The sequence below is a fragment of the Anser brachyrhynchus genome (genome assembly GCF_964034855.1).
Source record: "Anser brachyrhynchus genome assembly, chromosome: 26".
NCBI lineage: Eukaryota > Metazoa > Chordata > Aves > Anseriformes > Anatidae > Anser > Anser brachyrhynchus.
In genome coordinates this window covers 6,450,463-6,474,120 of record NC_137719.1, presented here as the reverse complement: position 1 = coordinate 6,474,120, position 23,658 = coordinate 6,450,463, and the positions used below count along the sequence as shown (strand labels likewise).

At 61.8% G+C, this 23,658-nt stretch overlaps 3 protein-coding genes across 4 annotated transcripts in view; 2 read left to right on the top strand and 1 right to left on the bottom strand.

The window, feature by feature from the left end:
* The window catches only part of FGFR1 (fibroblast growth factor receptor 1), a 28,106-nt gene extending 17,018 nt beyond the window's left edge, over window positions 1–11,088 (top strand). For both annotated transcript variants that reach the window (XM_080568570.1, XM_080568571.1), the window contains 15 exons: window positions 778–861; window positions 1,274–1,449; window positions 2,763–2,886; window positions 3,623–3,813; window positions 5,134–5,278; window positions 6,484–6,680; window positions 7,169–7,314; window positions 7,429–7,550; window positions 7,666–7,776; window positions 7,892–8,082; window positions 8,237–8,359; window positions 8,534–8,604; window positions 8,729–8,866; window positions 9,368–9,473; window positions 9,556–11,088. In XM_080568570.1, the coding sequence (XP_080424696.1) occupies window positions 778–861; window positions 1,274–1,449; window positions 2,763–2,886; window positions 3,623–3,813; window positions 5,134–5,278; window positions 6,484–6,680; window positions 7,169–7,314; window positions 7,429–7,550; window positions 7,666–7,776; window positions 7,892–8,082; window positions 8,237–8,359; window positions 8,534–8,604; window positions 8,729–8,866; window positions 9,368–9,473; window positions 9,556–9,732 (2,102 nt within the window). In that variant the 3' untranslated portion in view covers window positions 9,733–11,088. The remainder of the gene's footprint in view (window positions 1–777; window positions 862–1,273; window positions 1,450–2,762; window positions 2,887–3,622; window positions 3,814–5,133; window positions 5,279–6,483; window positions 6,681–7,168; window positions 7,315–7,428; window positions 7,551–7,665; window positions 7,777–7,891; window positions 8,083–8,236; window positions 8,360–8,533; window positions 8,605–8,728; window positions 8,867–9,367; window positions 9,474–9,555) is intronic.
* Window positions 11,089–17,805: 6,717 nt separating this feature from the next.
* Window positions 17,806–22,304, bottom strand: LETM2 (leucine zipper and EF-hand containing transmembrane protein 2). Its single transcript, XM_080568579.1, is given in 8 exon segments — window positions 17,806–19,234; window positions 19,860–19,869; window positions 19,871–19,903; window positions 19,905–19,930; window positions 20,455–20,541; window positions 20,686–20,790; window positions 21,308–21,452; window positions 21,947–22,304. Coding segments are annotated over 7 exon segments (432 nt in total). The 5' UTR covers window positions 21,428–21,452; window positions 21,947–22,304; the 3' UTR covers window positions 17,806–19,183.
* Window positions 22,305–22,621: 317 nt separating this feature from the next.
* Window positions 22,622–23,658, top strand: part of NSD3 (nuclear receptor binding SET domain protein 3) — a 45,818-nt gene continuing 44,781 nt past the window's right edge. The window contains exon 1 of the mRNA XM_080568567.1: window positions 22,622–22,728. The gene's annotated coding sequence lies outside the window, so the exon portion shown is untranslated. The remainder of the gene's footprint in view (window positions 22,729–23,658) is intronic.

Genomic DNA, 23,658 nt, shown 5'->3' with positions numbered 1-23,658 from the left:
GTGCTCCCCACGCGTGGCACGGCCACAGAGCCCGGCTGCGGAGCTGGGACCCGCGCTGCGGGGTGCCTGGGGGAGCCGCCGGCTTGGCGCGAGGGCTCTCTGCCGTGCCTGGAGGGCAGCCGGGGTTGTCGCGCCCGCTGGGTCCACGCGGGGCACAGTCTGGCAAGGACCGTGGTGCACAGAGACCTCTGCGGAAGGGCAGGCACCGCCGGGTGTTCCTGCCGGCCCCGCGGGGCAGGGGGAGGCTGAGGCTCCCAGTGGGGAGCACGGATGGTGTCTGACGCCCTCGCTGCCCCTGCGAGCCCACGGGGTGCATGCGTGGGAACACGTGTGTGCGTCTGCATGGGCTGGCAGGGCTGCACATCCGACCGCCACAACGAGCACGCGCTGGGCTCAGGCCGAGGTTCGCTTTGGTGTTGTTGAGGCACGATGGTGGAGGTGAATGCTGCGGGTCGGGAGGTGTCGGCTGAGCCCTGGGGGCTCAGCTGCCCCCTGGATGGATTGGTGTCGCCAGGCACGGGCAAGGCGCGGTGCCTGGAGGCGCAGCATGGGGCGCTGCCATCCGGACCCCAAAATCAGCCTCTGGGGGCAAATTGCGCTTGGACAGCAGGCACTGCTAGCTGGGGCCCTGCTGGCTGTGCCAGCGGGTGCACAGCATCCACCCAGGAGCCTCGCACCTCCCCGCCGTGCCTCGGTGCTGCCCAGGTGTCGGGCCCCGTGCAGGAGGAAGGGCAGGTCCGCGGGCGGGCACTCAGCTGGGCGTCTCTTCTCTTGCAGACGCGCTCCCCTCTGCAGAGGATGACGACGACGAAGACGATTCCTCCTCAGAGGAGAAGGAGGCGGATAACACCAAGCCGAACCGTACGTTTGCCGGATGGGTTTGCCCCAATGCTCCTTTGCCCTTCCTCCTCTCTGTCCTGGCTGTTGAGGTGGGAGTGAGGGGAAGCCGGGCATACACGTGGGCATCACGCAGGGACCGAGGAGAGGGTGGGCAGGAGAGGGTGGGCAGGGACCTGCTCCAGCCCAGGGCACCTGGTGTCAGCGAGGGCTCGATGGGGGAGCAGCCCCGGCTGCCCCGGGGCACAGCAGCACTGGGTTGTGATGGGGAGGCTGCTGCTGCGGCCGGGCTGGGCGTGCGCCTCGCCCCCGTCCTGCCCCGGGCATCCCCAGCATTGAACCACGAGCGAACGCTGGCCCTCCCAGTGCCCAAACCCCCGCCGTTTGCCCGGTGCCCTGCGCCCGCTGCGCTGAGCCCACCGCTCTGGCTCCCCAGAGGCCGTAGCTCCCTACTGGACCTATCCCGAGAAGATGGAGAAGAAGCTCCACGCGGTCCCCGCCGCCAAAACGGTGAAATTCAAGTGCCCGTCGGGCGGGACGCCCAACCCAACGCTGCGCTGGCTGAAGAACGGCAAGGAGTTCAAGCCCGACCACCGCATTGGGGGATACAAGGTACGGGTGCGGGCTGGGGCAGCACTCACATGTGGGTGCTTGTGCGGCTGTGCGGGCTCCATCCTGACGGGTCCGGGCTCCGTGAGCACCTCGAGGGGCCGGGCTGGGGGCTCGCTCTGGGGCGGCGCGGGGAGGAGGGGGAAAATGAATGGGCTCTGCGGCTTAAGAGGCACCGAGCCGCCTGTTCGCACAGCCCCGGGCCTCCAGAGGGGCAGATGGGCCCCCTGACATTCCTGTTGCAAAATAGACCCACGGCAGTGACCTGCTTCTGGGTCATGTTTGCACCAGCCTCAACCTTTGGGGGAGGGGGAAGGATGAAACCAGCCAGCCTTGGCCGGCCTCGCTAATCCCCCCGCGGAGCGTCCGCCCTGGGATGCTCCTCCAGCATCCCGGGTGCTCCTCCAGCATCCTGGGCCGCCTCCAGCCCCGGCACCCCGCAGCTGCCCTGCCGGGGGGCACCATCCCCTCTCTTCATCCCTTCAATATTCCACGGGGGCTGCTGCTCTGGAAGCCTCTGGTTGCTCCGTTTGGTTTTGGAGCTGGGCTGCAGCTCGGGGCGCCAGGCACAGCCCGTGAAGGCAGCTTCCCATGGGGCTGGGGAGGGGAAATGGGAGAAGTGGGGGGGTGCAGGGGCTCAGCGTTTGGGATGCGGGGCTCAGCGCTGCACCCCGGGGCAGTGCGTCCCCGTCTGTGCGAAGCAGCTCAGCTGGAAGGTGGCGGCACGGCGCCCGGGATGGCTGCTGGGGCCGAAGTGCTGGGCTGTGGGCATCACCAGGTCCCAGCTCGGGGGGAGGAATGCGGCAGCCCGGTGTGCAGCAGAAGCAGCCGGAGCCCGGGAGCTGCAGGGGATGGGTGCAGGAGGCCGATCCCTGCGCCCCACGGCCAGGGGGGACCTGGGAGCGCTCGCAGCCCGGCTGAGCCATCCGGGGACCCAGCTGAGCGCCCGGACGGGCCGGGAGGAAAAACACTCGGTCAGCAGCACCCAGGCCGCCCCGGGATGCGCTGCGCCCTGCCCGCTGACCCGGCGCGGTGTCCCCCCGGGGGGCAGAACAACGCCGCTCTGTTCCCTCGGGGCGGGCGTCCCTGCGCCCAGCGAGCACGGTGCACGCAGCTCACAGCATCTGCTGCTCGGCTCCGTGGCGAGGCTGTCCTGGGGCAGCTGGGAGCAATTACGGCCCCTCTGTAGCAGAGGGGAAAGGTGACCTCAAACCCAGATTTATGTCGTGCCGGCGAGGCGGGGGCCGGGGGGCTGGGCCGGCTCTGACACGCACACCCGGCGCCTCGCACCTAACGTGGCCCCCCCCCGCCCCCAGGTCCGCTACGCGACCTGGAGCATCATCATGGACTCGGTGGTGCCGTCCGATAAGGGCAACTACACGTGCATCGTGGAGAACAAATACGGGAGCATCAACCACACCTACCAGCTGGATGTCGTGGGTGAGGATGGCGCTGGGGGGGCAACGCAGGCCCGGCTGCTGCTGCTGGGCTGTGCTGGTCCAGGTGCTGCTCCCGAACCGGCCCCGGCCCCAGCCCCACGCCCGCCCCTTGCTCATCTTCCCCGAGCCGGGTGGGTGCTGCGCCCGGCCAGCCGCCTGTCCCCAGCACGGGACGGGGACACGGGAAGGGGACGCGCTGGGTGCCCCCCGGTGCAGAACAGGCGAGGCGGAAGGGTCACCCCGAACCGTTCTGGGGGCTTTTAATTGTGGTGGAAATAATTTCATAGAGCAGACAGAAACTTTTTCTAATCGCCTTATTAGCCATAATTCCCAGCTGGGAAGGCTGGTCTGAGCAGTTCCACATGTGGAGCTGCTCTAAATGCCAGTAAATGAACCATTAAAAATGTGATTTAATTTGATTACACTGAGCAAACTGAAGGGAACAGTCAGCGAGGTGAACAAAGGGGTTTGTTAATGCTGACTCACCACAGTGGCAGCCGCTTTGTTAACGGCCGGGGCCCTCGTTAGGTTTGTTTGACCTCTGACCCCCCAATAGGTAGCCAAGTCCCCGCACCGGGGTGTCACCTACCGGGATGTCACCCGTCCCCGCGCCCTGGGGCTGCGGGAGGAGACCTCTGGGGACAGGGGAGTCGCAGCCCCCCCCGAGCGGGGGTCCCCGTGCGGGGGGCTGCGGGGTGCCCCGTGGTAAGGCGGCCCCGTCCCTCCGGCCCCTGCAGAGCGCTCCCCGCACCGGCCCATCCTGCAGGCAGGGCTCCCTGCCAACAAGACGGTGGCCCTGGGCAGCAACGTGGAGTTTGTCTGCAAGGTCTACAGCGACCCCCAGCCCCACATCCAGTGGCTGAAGCACATCGAGGTGAACGGCAGCAAGATCGGCCCCGACAACTTGCCCTACGTGCAGATCCTGAAGGTAAAGCCGCACGCAGGGCTGCCCCAGCCCAGCTCCCTGCGGGGTCCCCGCCGGGCACAGCCGGGGTCCCACAGAGCCGGGGACCCCACCAGGTGGCACCGAGGCCGCCGGAGCCCCAGGGCCACCCCCAGCCCTGCGTGCTGCGCTCCGGGGGTGGGAGGTGGGCAGGGAGCAGGGAGGGCAGCGTGCAGGGGGCGCGTTAATCCTTGTGGTGCCCCAAAGGTGCACGCCGTGGGGCTGGGGGGGCCCTGGGAGCCAGCACGGGGGCGGATGGCTGCACCCTGCTCCATCCAGGCAGGAGCAGCGCCCTCCGTGCACCAGCCGCTCGGCACCCCGGGGTGCTCGCCTGTCCCCATCCACGCCCCGGACCCCGGGGCGCATGGCTGTCCCTGCCCGTGCCCCTGGAGGCGATGCAGCAGGGAGCAGCACTGCGGTCCCTCGCCTGCTGCCCCCCCTGCCCGGCTCGCCGTGCCCCCCAGCCCTGCCGCCCGCGGCGGTGCCGGCTGGGGGCAGTCCCCGGCTCGCCGTGCTGGCGGAGCGGGCGCCGATGCTCCGGGCGCCGCGAGTTTTGACGCCGTCAATGTGACTCCTCTGTTGTTGGTCTGTTCCAGCACTCGGGAATTAATAGCTCTGATGCGGAGGTGCTGACCCTGTATAATGTGACAGAGGCGGAGAGCGGGGAGTATGTTTGTAAGGTTTCCAATTATATTGGCGAGGCCAACCAGTCTGCGTGGCTCACTGTCACCAGACCTCTGGCAAAAGGTAATCGGAAGGACGCCCAGTGGGATGCTTCCTTGGACAGTCCGTCCCCAGCGGTGGAGAACAAAACTCTGGGCTCTCTTGTTTCTGCTGTATTTCTGGTGCAAAAAGCCATGGAAAAATACCCAGCGAGGCCGGCTAGGTTTTGTGCTGTGTCCTCCTCCCCCCCCCCCATGTGCTTCCCACCCCACTGCGCAGCCACTGGAGCCGTGCCGGGTCTGTGCTGCTGTCCCTGCCCTCCCTCCTGTCTCCGTCCTCGTGCCCCCCACGTCCTGACACTCAGCCGGCCGGCTCTCCCTGAGGTCTATTTTTCCATGTAGCCCATTGCCAGCATGTTCAGATGGGCAGGACACTCAGTTTGGTGAAGGGTTTTTAACCGGCATCTCCTTAGGGCCGCTGGATGAGTGGTCATCCTGAGGGTCTCTTTAACAGGTCTGCAGTGGTCTCTGTCTGCTCCCGGGGGTCTGGCAAATGAGCCTGTGCTCCCTCCTCTCTGGCCCGCTTCCCAGAAGATCTCATGTCGTTTGCTTCTCCGTTTTTTGCTTCCATTTTTCCTTCTAGACGGCTGGCGTTAACACGACAGACAAAGAAATGGAAGTCCTTCACTTAAGGAATGTCTCTTTTGAGGATGCTGGGGAGTATACATGTTTGGCGGGTAATTCTATTGGGATCTCCCATCACTCTGCATGGTTGACAGTTCTCGAAGGTATATACTCCTTTTCCTGTCCCTTTCCTCCCTCGTTTCCACGTGTCGTATGCATTGCGGTCCGGGGCAGGGCGCTTCCCTGGTGGGTAGGGGAAGGGACGCGCAGTCCTCCCCTGCCCGGCGATGCATACCCGCCTGCTTTTAACCCGGGTTGGACCCGGGGCCAGGCCAGCATCCCGGGCACACGCCGGCAGCGGGGGGCTGGGGGGGGGGCGCCGGGGGTGCTGCCCGGCTCCGTGTGCGAGGAGCTGGCCTTGCCCCGCGGTGTGGGAGCGCGCCGGGGCTGTGTCGCTTTGCTGTGTCCGGGCGCATTGATGCTGCTCCCGGCCATCGATGCTGCCCGGCCCCACGGCTGATAACAGCAGCCAGGGAAAGTTTTTGGGGCGCCGCCTGCTCCTCGCTTTCCAGCCAAAAACTTTCCCCGTTATCAGCCGCCGCTTGGCCAGCCGGGCGTGCTCGGAGGTGGTGGCTGCAGGGGCAGGAGGTTTCCACTCTTCCACCTCTCTCTGAGGCTCTGTTCTCTGGGGGTCAGGTCGGGGGTGCTGTGAGGGGGGCAACAGCAGCTCCCCCGCTGCCAACACGTGGTTTGTGGCTGCCCCGGCCTGCCGCCTCCTGTGCTGCTGGAGCCACCGAGGCGGCGCTGGGACCCCTCCCCAGCAGCCCGGGGGCCCAGCAGGCTGCTGCCGCTGGAGGCGCTTCTGGCTGCTCCGCTTGAGCTGCCCCGGTGTCATCTGTTACCAGTAACACCCGGACCCCCGCAGAGCTGGCGCTGCTGCGTGGCCCCCTCCGCCGCGCCGTAAGAGCAGGCCCCGGGGGACGCCCGGCTCCGAACGCGGGCACAGCTCAGCAGCGGGGCGGGGACCCCGCGGGGCGCTGCGGGGGAGCATCCCCAGCACAAACCCGTGGGCAAGCTCGGCCATGCGGTGCCACCGGCGCGATCCCATCCCATGCGGAGTGGGGACAGGCACCGTCCCCCCCCACTTCACACCTCTCTCAGCTGACCCAGCCTGGGGCCCCATCCCGCCTCCCCCTGCCCCAGGTGCCTGCCTGCGGATGCGGCCCAGGGGTCCCCGTGCGGCTTCCCCACAGCCTCCCTGGTCCCTGCTGCGCCCCAGGCCGGGCTGACCCCGAGCGAGGAGAGGCGCCGGGGTCTCCCCAGCACCGCGGGGCGGGCTCCTGCTAACGCCCTCCCCATGCCGACCCAGCTATTGAGGACACGCCGGCCATGATGACGTCCCCCCTCTACCTGGAGATCATCATCTACTGCACGGGCGCCTTCCTCATCTCCTGCATGGTGGTGACCGTCATCATCTACAAGATGAAGAGCACCACCAAGAAGACGGACTTCAACAGCCAGCTGGCCGTGCACAAGCTGGCCAAGAGCATCCCGCTGCGCAGACAGGTAACAGAAAGTAGAGAGGGGGTTTGTTTGCACCTACTGCTCCCCCCGGGGACTCGCCCTTGCCCTGGATTAGGGTATGGGGGGGACCAGGGCCACCCCTCATCATGCTGCATACAGACCCTGTGCAGCTCTGTGCCCACCCATGGCACGGTGCAGGGTGGGGACTGTCCCCGTGGGGAGTGAGGAGGGCCGGAAGGATTTAAAGCAATCTAATGTTTGAGCACAAGAGCCTGTTTTACCCACCGAGGAGACGGGAGGACCCCCAGGCTGTGTATTTTGCGGTATCAGCAAGCAGGAAATTAATTAAAAATAATTCAGTCGCGCTCCGACCGGGAAGCGGCGCTGCAGGGGCCCCGTGCCCGCAGACAGCATTCGGGATCTGGGCAGGGCCGGGGGGCGAAGGGCCCCGGTCAGAGCCTTCCCCCCGGCGGGGGCAGCCGGCCGCGGCCCCAGGCGCTGCGAGAAGGTAACCCACGGCCCCGCTGCAGGTGTCGGCCGACTCCAGCTCCTCCATGAACTCGGGCGTGATGCTGGTGCGGCCCTCGCGGCTCTCCTCCAGCGGCACCCCCATGCTGGCCGGCGTCTCCGAGTACGAGCTCCCCGAGGACCCGCGCTGGGAGCTGCCCCGGGACAGGTGAGGGTGCCGCGGGGTGGGAGCAGGGCCGGGCGGTGGGATCGCCGGTGGGTGCCGGGCGCCGTGCCGCTCTCCTTCCCCTGGCGTCAGGCCGTCTGTCTGTCCTCCCGGCAGGCTGATCCTGGGCAAGCCCCTGGGAGAAGGGTGCTTCGGGCAGGTGGTGCTGGCGGAGGCCATCGGCCTCGACAAGGACAAGCCAAACCGCGTCACCAAAGTGGCCGTGAAGATGCTCAAGTGTAAGCGGTGGTGGGAGCTGGGGGGGGGGCCCGCACGGTGCCTGGGGCCAGGCGTGCACGGCGCGGGGGGGACCCAGCCTGGCCCCCGCCCCGACCGGCGCCTCTGCTGCTGCAGCCGACGCCACGGAGAAGGATTTGTCCGACCTCATCTCCGAGATGGAGATGATGAAGATGATCGGCAAGCACAAGAACATCATCAACCTGCTGGGGGCCTGCACGCAGGATGGTGAGCGCGTGGGCGGGGAGGGGGCGTCCCGGCTGCTGCGGGGGCGAGGACGGCCCCCGGGGGCAGAGCAGGGGCTGGGGTCCCGCTCAGCACCGCTCAGCCCCGCTGCCCGCAGGCCCTCTCTACGTCATCGTGGAGTACGCGAGCAAGGGCAACCTGCGTGAGTACCTGCAGGCGCGGCGCCCCCCCGGCATGGAGTACTGCTACAACCCTGCCCGCGTCCCCGAGGAGCAGCTCTCCTTCAAGGACCTGGTGTCCTGCGCCTACCAGGTGGCGCGGGGCATGGAGTACCTGGCCTCCAAGAAGGTGAGGGCCCCGCACGCCCCGCGGTGGGGACGGGATGGGGACCCCGGTGGCCGGGCTGTGGGAAGGGGCCGTGCGTCCCCTTCTCCGAGCCCGCGTCGCCATGGGGGGGCCGCCGGGGTTTTGGGACCAGCTCACGGCCCCGCGCTCTGCCCAGTGCATCCACAGAGACCTGGCGGCCAGGAACGTCCTGGTGACCGAGGACAACGTGATGAAGATCGCTGACTTCGGGCTGGCCCGTGACATCCACCACATAGATTACTACAAGAAGACGACAAACGTGAGTGCCGCGGGCGAGGGGCTTTGCGGAGGCAGGGGGAGGCAGCGCTCAGAGAGCGGCAGGCTCCGTGCGCAGGGGTGCCCCAGCCCGTCCCAGCAGGTTCCCAGTTATCCCCTCCGGATCCACGGGCTGCCCTGGGGCACTGGGCTGATGGGGGATTTTCTTCTGTCCCAGGGTCGCCTGCCAGTGAAGTGGATGGCCCCAGAGGCCCTGTTCGACCGAATATACACTCATCAGAGCGATGTGTGAGTACCCTGGGCACGGCCCGGCAGCAAACAAACCAATTTCTGTGCACGCACCCAAAGCTCTCTGGTGCGGCCCCCGCTCGGCGCAGCGGGCTCACGGTGCCCCCGCGTGCTCGCCCGGCAGGTGGTCCTTCGGCGTGCTGCTCTGGGAGATCTTCACGCTGGGCGGCTCGCCGTACCCCGGCGTGCCGGTGGAGGAGCTCTTCAAGCTGCTGAAGGAAGGCCACAGGATGGACAAGCCCAGCAATTGCACCAACGAGCTGTGAGTGCCGCGCCGGGCTGGGGACCAGAGGGTGGCCGCGCGCTGCGCCCCGCCGGTGCCGCTGCCCTCGATGCACCTCGGGGCCGCCCGTGCAAACCTCAGGCAAACCTCGTGCTCCCGTCCCGGAGCGCAGGCAGGTGCTCGCTGGGGAAGGCAGATGTTCAGAGTTACTTTTCCAGCAGTTCCCGGCCCTGCGAAAACATCAGCTCAATCTGTTTGCAATAATCAACATCTTCCTTTGTTATTCCTCAGCAGGAGTGAATCCCAGAATGACCCCAGAGCAGGGACTAGCTCAGTTTTGGTTAGGTCCTACCAAAACAGCCCCGTGTCCTTCCCGGTGCCCACGGCGGGGGCATTTCCTTTCTCCCACACAGGAGATTAGCACAAAATAGCACAAACTCCCCGAAATCCCACCTCTGCTGGCTGATGGTGCCAGCCCGCGGTGCAGAGCTCCCCGTGCGCCCGCGGGACCCGGCTCAGCTCTCGCCCCTTCGCCCCCAGGTACATGATGATGCGAGACTGCTGGCACGCCGTCCCCTCGCAGCGCCCCACCTTCAAGCAGCTGGTGGAGGACCTGGACAGGATCGTGGCCATGACCTCCAACCAGGTAGGGGAGCCCCCGTGCGCCCACCCCATCCAGGAGCCCCCCCGGGGCTGCACCGTCCCCGCCTGAGCCCCGTCCCTTGCAGGAGTACCTGGACCTCTCGGTGCCGCTGGACCAGTACTCGCCCGGCTTCCCGGACACCCGCAGCTCCACCTGCTCCTCGGGGGAGGACTCTGTGTTTTCTCACGACCCTCTGCCGGACGAGCCGTGCCTTCCCAAGTACCCCCCCCAGCACACCAACGGCGGACTGAAGCGACACTGAGGCTGGCACGGCCAGCGAGGGACCGGACGCCCGCGCGTGCCGCGGTGCCGGGGGGGTGCCGCCGCGCAGCCCGGCCGTGCCGAGCTGCGTGAGGGCCTCGGAGACACGGCCGCAGCATCCCGGCGCCAGAACCACCCCCGTCTCCTGCCAGCTTCTCCTGCCGCCTCCGTTGTGAACTCTGCAGCCCAAAGGTTTCGCTTGGTGTTTTGGGTGTCGGTTGTTTTGTTTCCTTTAAACTCTTCCGTGAGGTCTGCGCTTGAATCTCTCCACTTGGTTAAGCCTAAATCCTCCTCCGGGGCCAGCGCCCTGCCGGGGAGCGGCCGCCCCTCCTGGGACGCGATGTCCTGGGGGGAAACGGGGAGCCGGGCGTGCGCCGCGTGTGATCCCGACCTGGCGCAGGAGTCCCCGCGGCACGGAGCTCGCGGTGTGCGGCGCTGTAAGGCTGGCCCGCCAGCTCGCCGGTGCCAGTACCAGCTCGCTTCGCTGACCAAACCCTTGGGACCTTGGAAGGGAGACGCCACGCGTGCATCTGCTCAGCACCGGTGGCAGAGGCAGCCAACAGCCAGTGCTGAAAACAAAAGTCCTGTGTACATAGCTAAAAATATGTATAAATATGAATATATATTTACATGTCTTTTTAAAAGGGTTGTTACCAGAGATATACCAGTTTGGTAGTAAGGTACTAGTGGCTGGTAGATATCAGTTGCTATAAAAAAAAAAAATCATATATTTTGCTACTTTTGCTGTTTTTATTTTTTTAAATTATGTTCTAAACCTATTTCAGTTTAGGTCCCTCAATAAGAATTGCTGCTGCTGCTTCAGTTTTATATGGGGTTGTATTAAACAATAATAATTATGTGTCGATGCCTTTTGGGAGCACGTTGTCATGGTGTAAATGGCCTTTCCTCCCCCTGGCTCCCGGGGTCTCCGGCGGTGCTGGGCCGGGTGCAGCCCCCCGGCGCTGTGCGGGTGCTGCCCGGTGCCCCCGGCTGCCACCGGGAGCTGCCACCAGGCACCGGGGCGCTGGCACAGCACGGACCCCGCTCCCGGGCCATGCCCGCCTGTGCCTTAGCGGCGCCGCGGGGAGCGTCCTCGTGCCGGGCACCGCTCCCCGGGCCCTGCCCTGCCCGGCGGTGCCGGTGCCCAGCCCGCGGAGCTGCTCGGCGGGGAGGGCGCCGCGGTGCCTTGGTGGGGGGCGCGCGTCCCCGTCCCTCCCCGGCACCGGCGTCGGGACCGCAGAGCCAGGGCGCTGTTACTTGAAAAGTTTATTTTGCCTTTGTATGGAGAAATATTATTTGTTGTAAACTCTTCTGTAATGAATCTGGAATTCTTGTAATTATTAAAGACTTTAACCAAGCCGTGGCGGAGACGAGTTTTGCCAGTCCCGCATGCGGCCGGGTCCTGGCTCCAAGTGCTGGGAGGCGCCGCGGGCCCTCGGCTCCTCCGGGCTGCCCGTTTGGGAAGGAAGAGTTCAAAGGCTCACGAAGAACGCAGGCTGTTCTTGTGGGAACTCTGTTTTTCCTGACTTCGAAATTCCCTGTATGAATACCACCCCGTTCAGCGACCTTCGCCTCCTCTCCGCCACCAGCGCGCGGTGCCCATGACGGCGGCGGCGTCACCCCCCACGCGTTTCCCTCCCGCAGGCTGGACCCCCCCCGGCCGTTCCCCCCACCCCAGCCGCTCCGTCCCCGGGCAGGGAGCCCCCTCCCAGAGCAGGGGGCTCGGCCGGGGGTGCAGCCAGATGTTCTGGCAGCCGCGTGCGCGCTGCCGTCCTCGCCAAAAGCTCCGTGCGCGAGGCCAGCTGGGCTCAAGCCTCGAGCGCTGGAGATGACCGAGGGACCCTTAACCCCCTCCCTGCCACCCGTCGGGAGCTGCGCCCCGGGGTGCTGGGACCCCGCGAGGAAGAGGAGGCTGAGCCCCAGGGTCGGCAGCTGGGCGGCTCTTTGGAGGCCGGGGGGAGAGGTTTGTGTCTTTGGGCCCCCCCTGCCCGAAGGTGCTGGGGATCTCTGCAGCTGGGCGGCCGCGGGCAGCCCTCCCTCGGCCCTGACGTCAGCCCCGAGTCGATCCCTGCACTTTTGCCGTCCTCTCCTCCTCCTCCGAGGATGGAGCCGGTGCCAGCTCCAGGCTGTTTGCATTTAGATTTGACCCGCTGCCCGCAGAAACCGCGCCGGCCCTGGGAAAGGCGTTGCGGCTCCCGAGGAGCACCGAGCGGTTACGGGCATCGCCGGGAGCCCTGGGGGGGACGTGGTGGGGGTGTCCCCTGCACCCCGGGGCCGGCAGCGTGGCTGGGTCCTGACTCACCCCCCACAAGGGCGAGGGGCCGCCGGCCGCTCTCCGTAGCCATGAAATGGTTAAGGCGCAGCGGCTGCAGGCTCACGGTGCTCCCTGTCTCCCCGGCCCTTTTAAAAGCATCTGCTTGTTGCTATTTCCATGTGTAAATTAAATCGATCAGCTGCGCTCTCGCCCCCTCCCCTCCTAAATTAAGTAGAGCTTTTAATCAAGTGATTTATGTTGAATTCACAGTCCTAGATTAAACTCGCAGCCCAGGCAGCCAGGAGCGGGGGGAGCGGGGCTGGGGGCATCCATAAATCACCGCTCTCCTTGGGACCGGCTTGGCAAGGCGGCGGGGAGAGATGGAGCTCGTGTTTACATCATCAGAAACTGCTGCTATCACAATCTTCTGCTCATTTCCTGGGGTTACCAGGAGGGCAATTAAATATGATAATAAGCAGAGCGACTCCAGCAGCGCCGCTGGTGCCTGCCATCACACCGAAGCCTGGAGGCTGCAGGGACCGTGCTGCTTGGCCAGGGACGGGCACGGGGCAGCTGCCGGGCACGGAGCAGGGAAATTCTGATCCTCTCTGCCCTTCCTGGAAGGCGTCCTCTTCAAACGCGGGGAGACAGACACCCAAACCCCGAGATGGAGACACCCCAACCGGAGCCCCGGCCCGCAGCCGCACCCCGAGCGCGTGGCCAGCAGCACCGGGGGCACTGGTGGCCGCCGAGCGCTCAGCCCCTGGCCGCATGTTTGGCTCCTGCAGCGTCCTTTGTCTCTTCCACTCCTCGCCTTCCTCCTTCTCTCCTTTTAAAGCCCTCCGGCTGTGCAGGACCTAGACAATCTCCTGGCCCCGGCCCAGGATCTGGCTGCTCTGCGCAGCTCGGAGCTGGGCTTTGTCTCGCTGCCAGCGGCGTCAGGAAGCCTTGTTTGCAGTCCCACCTTGATGCTCCGTGCGTGCAGGTCCGTGAGCATGGCCGGGGGGTGGGAGCGGGGCCGGGGTTGTCCCGGGCAGGGCTTTGCCTGCTCCCGCCCCGTGCCAAGCGCACACGCATCCCGCGGGTGGCCGATGGCCCTGCGGCCGGGGGCAGCTTTCCAGCCATAAACCGTTTCCTTGGGAGGAAATAACCCCCACCCCGAGAGGCGGCCGAGCAGAGCGCGCAGGAAATGGACTGGAAGCATCTGCCCGCGTGGCTCGAAATCCCCGGGCAGGGCTGGGGGCTGGAGGGGGAGCCCTTTCCCCCTCCTCCTGCATCACCACGGGACAGGCGCTTGGCGTGCCGGCAGCGCTGGTGCGGGAGCACGAGGGCGGAGGAGAGGAGGTCTGGATGCGGCCGCTCGCACGCGGGGCTCTGCGCCCCTGCCCGAGCCCGAGGCGGGTGTGAGGGGTGTCAGCCCCTGGCGCGCGTCCCAGCCCCGCACCGAGCACGCGGGACGGCCGCAGCGCGCGCCCGGGCCCTCCCGCAGCAGGAACTTGGCAGAGCGCTCGGCGGGGCTCTCCTGCTGTACATCACTTCCCCTGACAGCCCGCGCACCAGACACTGTCAAACACCACGGATCGGCTTGATTTCATCCAAACAAAACATCGGTTATGAACCGGGGCAGCTGCAGATAATTCCCGCTCCTGTCAAAGCCCTGCCACTGTGCGGAGGGCTCAGGAGGGATCCTGCGCCCCCTGCTCCCCGCTGGTCCTGCAGCACGGTGCTGGGGCTCGCCGAAATCCCGGCCGCCAGCTGCAGCGGGCAGAGCCCCTCTCAGCACCCACCTGCCCAGCACCACCGGGGAACAGCACCCGCGAGCACCCCCCGCCCTCCCCGTGCATCCCGGGGCCACCGGGTGCAGCCGGTGCGAGGTGGGGAGGGAAGAGCCCTGGCTGATCCCGGGGGATCCCTGCCGTCCGCACCCCGTAACTCTCCCGGTTCCTCTCCTTGCAAGGTTTGGCTCTCGAGCCCTTGTTCTACATTATTTTAAGCTGGTGTAAGCCTCGGTCGTCTTTGTTACAAATTTATAACAGAGACAGAAAGCCTGCTAGGAATGTAATGCTCTAATACCGAGGGCTATAAATCTCAGCCTTTGTTGTGCTTGGGCCTCACTAAATCAGCGCTGCTCCCTCTGAATATTAATCCACTATAAAAGTGCTGACCGGTGCATCTTTCCCCAGCAGCCTTCAGGGGAGAAGCTGATGTAAGGCCGGGGACGGCCGTGGCACGGGGGACGTCTCAGCAGAAACCCCCAGCGTCGGGGCCGAGCCGCTGCCCCCCTGGCAGCACGGCCGCGGTGGGACGGAGGCAGAAGGGGTTCGGAGCTGCGGGTTTGGGGTCGCTCAGGACCGAGCCCTCCCCTGCCAGCGTGAGCATCGCCGGCCCCGCACCGAGCGGTGACCGTGGGGATGCCCAGGGGAAGGACAAAGCCCCGCGAGCCGGCTCTCGGGAGCCAAGGGGAGGGCTGAAAGGTGTTTGGCACCGGCGGGGCTGGAAAAGCTCTCCCCACGCCAAAGCACACACGGCCTTGGAGCTCTGCAACGTTTAATTTGCCCGATGTTGCAGAACAGAATCCAGTAATTTATGGGGCTCTGCTGGGTTCGTTTCCTCCGCAATCTCGGTGGGTCGCATAGCGAAAACGCTGACTTTCCCCCATTTTGTGCTTGGGGAGCAGGGGGGGCGCAGGAAGCTGCGGGGCCCTGGCCGAGGACGCGCGGCTGGCGCAGAGCTGAGCTGAGCCGGGGGAGGTTGGGCTCTGCCCCCCTGGACCCTGTGGGGCTGGGAAGCGGCAGGGATTTGGGGTCTGGGACCGGGTTTGTTCGGAGCAGCACAAGCGGCACGAGGCTGCTTTGGGCCGGTGATTCGGTGCTCGCGGGTTAGGAGCCAAAGCTGGCCGTCCTGCCGCGTGGCTGGAGGCAACCACAGCAAAACCCAGCAGGAGCAGGCCCCAGCTTCCAGCTCCTTCTAAATTAAAAATCCAGGAGGAAACCGAAGGGGAAGCTGCCCCCGGCGCACGCCAGCCTGGCCCAGAGAGCAGCCAGGAGCAGGGGGCGCAGGCAGTGCCAGCCGCGCGGGGGGGCTCCCTGCCAGCCCCTCTCCTCTCCTCTCCTCTCTCCGCCTGCAAACCCCCCAGCAGAGGAAGGAGCTGCTCCCTTGCGCCGGGCTCAAAGGCGCTGCAGAGCCGGAGGGGCGCTGACCCGGCTCGCGGCCACGTCCCCGGCCAGGAGGCTCCCCTGACAGTGCCGGGTGCTCCCGGGCTGGCCGGATCCCCCTTGGATGAACCTGCTGCTCCCACCTGGGGCCGACTTGGCCCAGGGACTCTCAGGAAGCTTCAGCTGCCCCTTGCCAGCTGCCAGCCCTGCCACGGAGAGCGCGGGCGGGACCAGAAGCTGGAGCAGGCGCGGGCTGCAGAACTCCAGGCTGCAGAGCACGACTGGTGCCATTATCTCGCACCAGGTGGTACATACGATGTTCTCCTAAGGTGTATTTAAAGGCTGTCAGAGCGGCAGTCTTCCAAGGGAACATTACCCACTTGCAGGAAATTGAGGATGTTATCTGGGTAATTTTCTGCCCACCTCCTGCACCGAAATCAGAAAAGCCCCCAGCAACTTGAAATTCAACTCCAAATTCTTCGAGCGCCCGGAAGAATTTGCAGGCTGGCAGGATAACGCCGCGTGTGCCCCTGGGCGAGACCTGCCGTGGCTCGGTGCAGCGGAGAGCCCAGAGGGCTGGGGACACGCGTCCTGCTCGCAGCCCAGGGACCCCCATTCTGTCTGCAAAATGCGGCCGCAGGTGGGGCCGGCGCTGCAGGCTCAAGCAATTGAGATCCCCTCCACGGGCTGGAGCTGGTCGAAGCGCAGCACCAGCCCGGGCTTTGAAGCTCAGCTGTTGCTGCAGGCGTGGAGAAACCAGAACCTTTGAAGTCTGGTGGGTGCTGAAAACACTTCATTACGCCGCGCTAATGAATGGCTTATTCTGTGAATTTGAAATTCTTCAGCCATGATGGGTGCCTTCAGAAGGGCTCTGCCAAGAGGGTATTTCTGGGTAATGTTCCCTCCTAGGGCTCTTAATTGCCCCTGGAAATAAAAACAATTCCTCAACCAAATTGTGCCTTTCCCGACAGATGCTGGCTTGTTATTGCAGGGTTGCGTGCAAGGAGCAGACTCCGCGTGCTGCTCTGTTGTTGTAGGGCTGCAGCCAGCTCTTTAAAATGAGAACGGGCTAGCAAACGCGTCTCGTGCATGTGGCTTCTACGTGCTGCGGGGAGAGGAGAGCCGCAGCTCCAACCCCGCGCGGCTGGACTTCGCGGGGCCCGAGCGTCTCGCGCTGGGTGCCGAGCGTGCCTCGCGCCTGGCGGACGGGAGCACGGCCCAAATGGAAAGGGCATCCCGGCACGCGAACCCGGGCCGTGCGAGGTTTCGCTCCTGCTCCTGAAGGCTTCGGCAGCGCCACGCTCGGCTCTCGCCCCCCGTGCCCGGCCCCGCGACGCCTCGGCTCCAGCCCCCAGCCCTGGCGGCCGGCGCTGCCCTGCGCTGCCGGGGAGCGAGGGGCTGAGGGCGAGGGGGGCTGAGGCAGGCGCAGAGCTTTGGAGCGGGGCTCAGAAGCTCCCCAGAGGCAGCCGAGCTCGGAGCAAACCCTGAAGGCTGCTGCTACCTGCCGGTGGGAAGCGGCACTGGAGCCGCGTCCCGCCCGGCCGGGGAGCCCCAAAGCCGGGGCTGAGCGCGAGGCTGGGGCGCGCTGCGCGGCTCGGAGGGGCTGGGGGAAGGCAGGAGGAGAGCCAGAGCCCCCTTCGCCTGCACTCCGCCGGGTTTTGTGGCTGAGCCCCCCGGGGCAGCGAGGGGCACCCGCTGCTTCCTCCGTCACCGCACGGCCGCCGCGATGCTGCTCGCGGAGCCCCCCAGGAGCCAGGCACAGCCTGGCCTTGTTTGAGCACCAGCAGCGGTTCCAGCACGGAGGAAACGTTGGTTGAGGCTCATTTGTGCGAATCGTGCGTGCCGCAGTTACCGTCTGGCCCCTCTGCCTTGCACTGGACAAACACGTCCCTCGATAATAGCAATGTAAACTGGTGACTGCTGGCAAAGAGGGGGAGTTTGGGCAGCGTAGCAGAGCCAGAAAAAGTCGTCAATATTAATGGAATTTTTGTATGTACCTGCTGCTGTGGGACAGGGATCACTTCCCTCAAATTGCATTAGTATTAGCGAAACTATCTGTCCTGCAGAGATGGCGCTCAGGCTGCAGTTATCCACCACGAGGTGCAAACAGATCTGAGGTCTCCGACCCTGGCTCTGCGGCAGACCAGAACTTCTGCACTTCAGGAAAACCTATCCGAAGTTACTGACCCTGTTCACGTTCTCAAAAATGGCAGCTTGCCTCCTGACTGATGTTCTTGCTTTGACATGGTTTAGTGAGCTAGGTGGCTCTGCGAGCCCAGTTTGTGTGCTCTGAAGACACTTTCGTCTTGCACGGCTCTTCCCACTAACCTCAAGTTCAGGAATTGTACCTATAAATTCGGGAATTGTACCTATTTACCTGCTTTAGCCAGAACACAGAAATTACTTCCATTCTTCTACTTCCGCACGTTAACCTCTGTTCTCAGCACCACTGAAATACTGCACTGAATGCTTGTGCTCAGCTCTTTAGGGAAGAAAATGCTTCTTCAGAAGAAGCAGGCCCTGCAGATGTTAGGTCACAGCTCCACTGGGAGATCAGCGGCTGTCAGTGCTTTCAGGGAGGCGAGGCGTTCTGCTGAACGGACAAGTACTCAAAGGCTGCTGCTGGCGACACCTCGTCCACGCCGCAGTGAGGCAGGAGCGACGCTTCAGCAATGGGGTTCTTTTATTGAAGTCATGTTTGCTCTCATTTACTGACCCCCAATTAAATACCGATATTCAGCATTGCATACTGGTTACTAACGAGGCAGAGGTGCAGGTACGGAGCTAGGAACACGGTACAATGGGAGCTGCCTTCTGCAAGGTGTTTCTGTAGTGGTAGCAAGAGCCTGAAGTCACATGCTTAAAGCGCTGGTAACACCTGACCTTGAGATGACTTTTTTGAGTCTGACTGCCCTAAAGGCTGTCTGACCTCTAGAAAGGACCTTTCATTCTACTTAGCACCAAGTCTAATTTTAATTTTACAGTAAGTATAAATACGCATATCTATTGTCCATAAAGTAGTCTCTGAATATTTACATAGGCCAAAAAAAAAAATAAATGCTAAAAACAGCTTTTCAGTACCTTCCTCTACAGTCCACTAAAAAACTGTTGACACTGGAGTGTACGAAGAATCATTTATAAAGTAGTAAATCTGAGAGAACTCACTGCTGTGCAGTTCTGTGCCTGATGGGGGTTAACCTGGTCTCTACGTGGGAAATGTGTGGGTCCCCAGGTTGTTGCCTCACAAGACCTGGGGGGGGGGATCCTGAAAAATGCAAGCCTCTGTTTTCTGTAAGTGTCTGGCACCTGGGCGTGCCCGTGATGCAGCTGTTACTGACAAATGCAAACGCTCATACAGGGGGAGTTGTCTTCTCCCCCGTGCTACTCCTGTACAGCAAGTTTTTAAGCCTTTCTGAAAAGCTCAGTGATACCAACGATGAGAGCGCTGGTCCTCCTTTCCTTCGCTGTGGTTATTCTCTTCAGTACAAATGGGAGTTAAATGCAGTGGCCACCTAGGCCACTGCGCACTTTTTAATCAGTTAAACCACACTACCTAGGATCAAGGGCTCGAACCAAGAAAGCTGCAGCAGCAGGACAAGCTGCAAGCCCTGGATACGTGGCTGTGACCTTGCATGGGATTTCAAATCGCAGAACAGGCTTTACTGGGCTTCTAGCCTAGTTCATTGTGTGCCCAGACCTTTGTGAGGATGAAAAGCAGCCTTTCCTAAGGTTCACGAGCACAAGCACCTGTTCAGTAAGTAACAGCACAGACAGTAGTGCAAGTATCAACATATTTACAACGTAAGTTAAAATGGTGGGGGGGGTAGAGGGAATGGAGTACAAATGAGGAGCTGGTGTCATCTGGAGAGCCTTAGCACTGCCTGACTGCTAATAAGCTTGGAAGAGAGGGAGAGAGCCCCTTAGGACTACTGACATGTTTCTGTGTAAAAGCAGCCAGCTGGAAAATCATTCTTCCCTTTTAAGGAGGTGGAGAGATGAAAGCTTTCCTCTTCCAGCGGTAGATTGTCCTTGCTGGCTTCAGGCTAGACTCCGCTGGCACCAGCCTTGCTGCTCTGAGATGCTTCCAGTTTCGTCTAAGTGTAAAAGTTGCAGATTTTAGACAGTACCAATGCAAATGCTTCTTAAAATCCGTTTTTTTTTTTCCTTCTCCTGAAGAAAATCCCTTCACATTTTAATAAGGAAAGCCACTCTGAGAGTAACATTTAAGTGAGATCAAAGTTCTTCGGAGTTAAGTCGCATTCTACTGGCAGTAAAACTGTCTGGACTTCCAAACTCGCCTGAAGTGGGCATCCTAGATCTAGATGTAAGCAGCACCATTTAAATCAAGTATTCACAGAAAGGAAATGGTCAAGGGAAAAGGCTAGTCACTGTAGACACTTTTTTTTTTTTTTTAAGATACAAAATGGCACTTAACACTGCACTGGTTCTGACAGAAGGCTGGTCTGTCCTAGTGGTCCTAAGCAGATTAAAGAAGAGACAAAGAAAGAGCATGCTGATAACTCCCTGCAACGCCCCGCAACCTCCCCATGTCTATTTTTGTATTCAGCAGCCCTCAGTGCAGCTCTGGTCCACAGTTTCTCCAGTCACTCCTTGACCTTAACATTCACAACATCTTGTAGCATGAATTTCCACAGCTTGACTGTAAGTTGTGTGAAGAACAATCTCCTCTGGAAAGTCTAAACATTTTGAAAAGCTTACCTCGTGGGGGAGGCTTAACTGGCACTTCTGACACTGGCAATTTCTGTTGGCTGAGATATAAATTCTTCATTCTTTAAGGAAAAAATAGCTTTAAGTCCCAGACCTTCTCAGAAAACAAAGCTCTAACTAGACTCCATACAGTCCCTTTCCTTATCCGAACAAGGCTGTTTGCTGCCATGCACGTTTGTGAAAGCTATGTTAGCATTTCCATAATTTCTCCTGCACTACTTAACGGGACTGTTTTGAAATAATTCTAGCTGTTGACACAATTTTCTTCTTTAATTTTCTATTGTTGCTTTTATCAGATTGGACTAATATAAGAACTCCCTTTTGAATAACCAGCTGTCTCAAGCAACGGGGCAAGATGTGCTAGCTCATCTCTTTGTGCTTTCATTACCTCTCAAGACAGACTACGCAGCTGAGGTTCTCAGGCTAAAACACGTACGCAATACAAGAACCTACATTGCTTATGTACTCTGTGCAATGGTGTCAAACTTATTTTTTTCCCCTCCTTGCTTTCAAAAGTGTTGTTCACAAGCTATTCCCTAAGACCGCAACACTACATTTTCCTACTTGCAGGCCGCTATTTTCTAACCTTTCTTCCCTGTACAGCGGGGGCAGGATCCACCAGAGTTTCTTGGTGCTCATGAACGGATGTCATCACTTCCTGAGTTTTACCTATCTAAGGAAGAATATACAGTTCACTACAGTTAGAAATCCAGTCCACTTGGAGGATCAAAAAAACAAGACTCATGTCACAGTGCTTCACTTTTATAATGTGTAATGGTTAAACTATTAACCATAGAGCTTTATTCAAATAACTCACCTTATTTTCTGGTACAGGCTGTGGCTTTAAATCTATTAAGTACAAGGTACGGGAAAGTAGGAGCAGAGAAGGTGGAACATTCTCTTTTAAATGCAGATCTAGCCACTATCAGAAGAAAAAAAAAAGAAGTTATTTAATATCAGCTCTAAGTCAGTACTTACTTATACAGCACTCCTTGTCCTTACAAGATCTTAAAGCTATCTTGAGTTTGGTTAATAGTTTTACGTTACCACAATGAGAAGAAATAGCTTTGAAGAGAATACCTATAGAATAGACACTAAAGAGGAAGTTTACAAGTAATCTGAATAATAAAACAGAAGTAATCTGTTTGAATAATTATAAAAGACTAGTGTTGGCTCTACTTTAAGTTTTGGCTACTTTAGAAGCTTAAAACATTTTTTTCACCCCTCTTCATCTTGCTTCTAACCAGACCTGGTGCTTATTTCGTTGATTCTGTAGTCTGAGATGTAAGTAATTACTAAAGCTCAGCTATGCTGGCCAGGATCAGGCTAAAAACAATTGCAGGAATTCCTTGTGAAACCTCTGCCTCTTTTATCTGAACACTGCGCACCACTTCTCCCAGGAGAAACCTTCCCAAACCACCAGACCAGAGCACACTCGCCTGTCCGAGCTGGTCCTTCAGCTGTTCCTCCGAGAGGCCCAACAATTGCACTCCTCTGGCTCTGCACGCACTCTGCGGTTCAGACACACTTAAGCCATTGACTCCTTCCTTGGCAATCATCTCAAATGAGAAGAAATGTTCCTACCTAGGCATACAACAAGCCAAAACCTTGATGTACTTGATAAGCTTGTGGCCAAAGAAACGTCCGTTTAGACAAATGTGCATAAAATCATTGCAAAGACAGAACTGGCTTGAGCTAATTCATTCTGTCCTTGAAAAATGACAGCATTCAGCTACACAGGATGGAAAACTGGTCCGTGTATTTACGCACCAAGAACTTCATTTTTAAATGTGATCCTACAGGTTTGAAGAATTCACTCAGCGCTAGGTCACCCTGAGAACTGTCGTTCCAGGATGAAAATGCTTGCCTGCAGTTCGCTCTGACAGACGGTTACAAGCTAGCTTGACTAGGGTGTTAGCTGCCAGGGGGCACAGCTAACGATGGATACCTGAAAGGGCATCTCTGTGCTGTCAAAGCTCTTTACAGTCTCTGAAAAATTCCCCACTCTAACTGCCCCAAAAGAGCACTAAAACTGGTGTACGTACGGCTGCTGTCACTCCCAGTACAGCCCGCTTTACCTGGTGCACAGAGGAAGAGAATTGTGCAGCGCCCGCGGGCCGGGCCGGGCCCTCAGCAGCGCGGGGCGGCGGCTCACAGCGAGCACCGGGAGGCACCGGGAGGCTCCCGGGAGGCCCCCGCCGCCCCCAGCAGCGCCCCGGCCGCGAGCTGCCGCCGGGGCCTGCCCCGGGGCCTCCGGTACCGGGCCCGGGCCCGGGCCCGGTCCGCCACCGCCGTCCCATCGCGCCCTGCGCCGGCCGCTCTAGCCCGGGAGCGGCGCTCTATGGTTCTCCCCCCGCATCACGCGTCACGGCCGCTTCGGCGGGAACCAATCGGGAGGCGCAGCCGCGGCCCTGCCGGCGGATAGCCAATGGGAGCAGGGCGGGGCGGGGCGGGACCCGAGGTGCCCCGTGCGGAAGGGCGTTCATTGGTGGCGACGCGCTAGGGGGTGGGAGTAGGGGGGTGTCGTCACGAGGCGGTGAGTGACGCCAGCGCGAGGAGCGGCGGGAGGTGGGCGGGGCGGTGAGGCCCCGTTCGGCCCCGTTCGGCCCCGTTCGGCCCCGTTCGGCCCCGTTCGGCCCCGTTCGGCCCCGTTCGGCCCCGTTCGGCCCCGTTCGGCCCCGTTCGGCCCCGTTCGGCCCCGTTCGGCCCCGTTCGGCCCCGTTCGGCCCCGTTCGGCCCCCTTCGGCCCCCTTCGGCCCCCTTCGGCCCCCTTCGGCCCCCTTCGGCCCCCTTCGGCCCCCTTCGGCCCCCTTCGGCCCCCTTCGGGTGCCGTAAGTCCCCACATGCCCCGTAAGGCCCGGTAAGGCCCCGTAAGGCCCTGTTATGCCCCGTTCAGGCCCCGTTAGGCCCCATAAAGCCCTGTTTACGCCCCGTTCAGGCCCCGTCAGGCCCCGAGCTGCGGCCGGCGAAGCCGCTGGAGCCCCGCACGGCCCCGCGCGGAACAGGCCCCGCTCAGCCCCGGAGGCCCCGCGAGGTGCCCGCGTGCGGGGCAGGAGCGGGAGCGGGAGCGGGACGCGCCCGAGCAGGGCTCGCGCCTGGGGCACGGCCCGCGGGGAGGCGGCTGCGGGAGGGGGCGGCTGGGAGCGGCGGGAGCCGTGCCCGGGGGCCGGCAGGAGGCTGGCAGTGCCGGCAGGGCGGAGAGGGCCCAGGGCAACGCGTCGCGCCAGCCGCAGCGTTGTAACGGGAGGAAGGGCCCCGTGGGTGCTCGGTCGGCCGGGCAGCGTTAAAAACAGACAGAAAAGGAGCTGGGAAACGCGGGTGAGGGAGGCGGAGAGCTCCCGAGGCCGGCCGCCAGAGGTCTCTCGCTGCGCGTCCCAGCGGTTGAGGAGTTGAGCGCGATTCCCAGCGGGGGCCGGTCTCCGGGTCCTTTAACTTCTGGGAAAAAAAATCTCCCCGCCGTCCCTCCGAATCGGTTTTTACGGTCCGAAACATTTCTGGGTTGTTAATGCGGGCTATGCAACAGTACGGCTTTGTCCCTCAGTGCCTTGTCCTGCTAACGTCCATCCTGCTCGACTGGGATTTTTTTCCTTAGGAGAGGTTCTTGCTTGAGGAAGTAACGGAATAGGAAACGAAAAGTGGATGAATTGGCAAACGCACGCACGCTCCTGTCCTGTGGCCAGCGCAGGAAGGTACCCCTTGCTCACCGTGCTGCAGCGAAGATTTGTGGTGCTGTGCAAGCACTCTGCCTTTCAGGAGCCTGGCAGAGCTCGTTTTGGCTCATCAGAAGCAG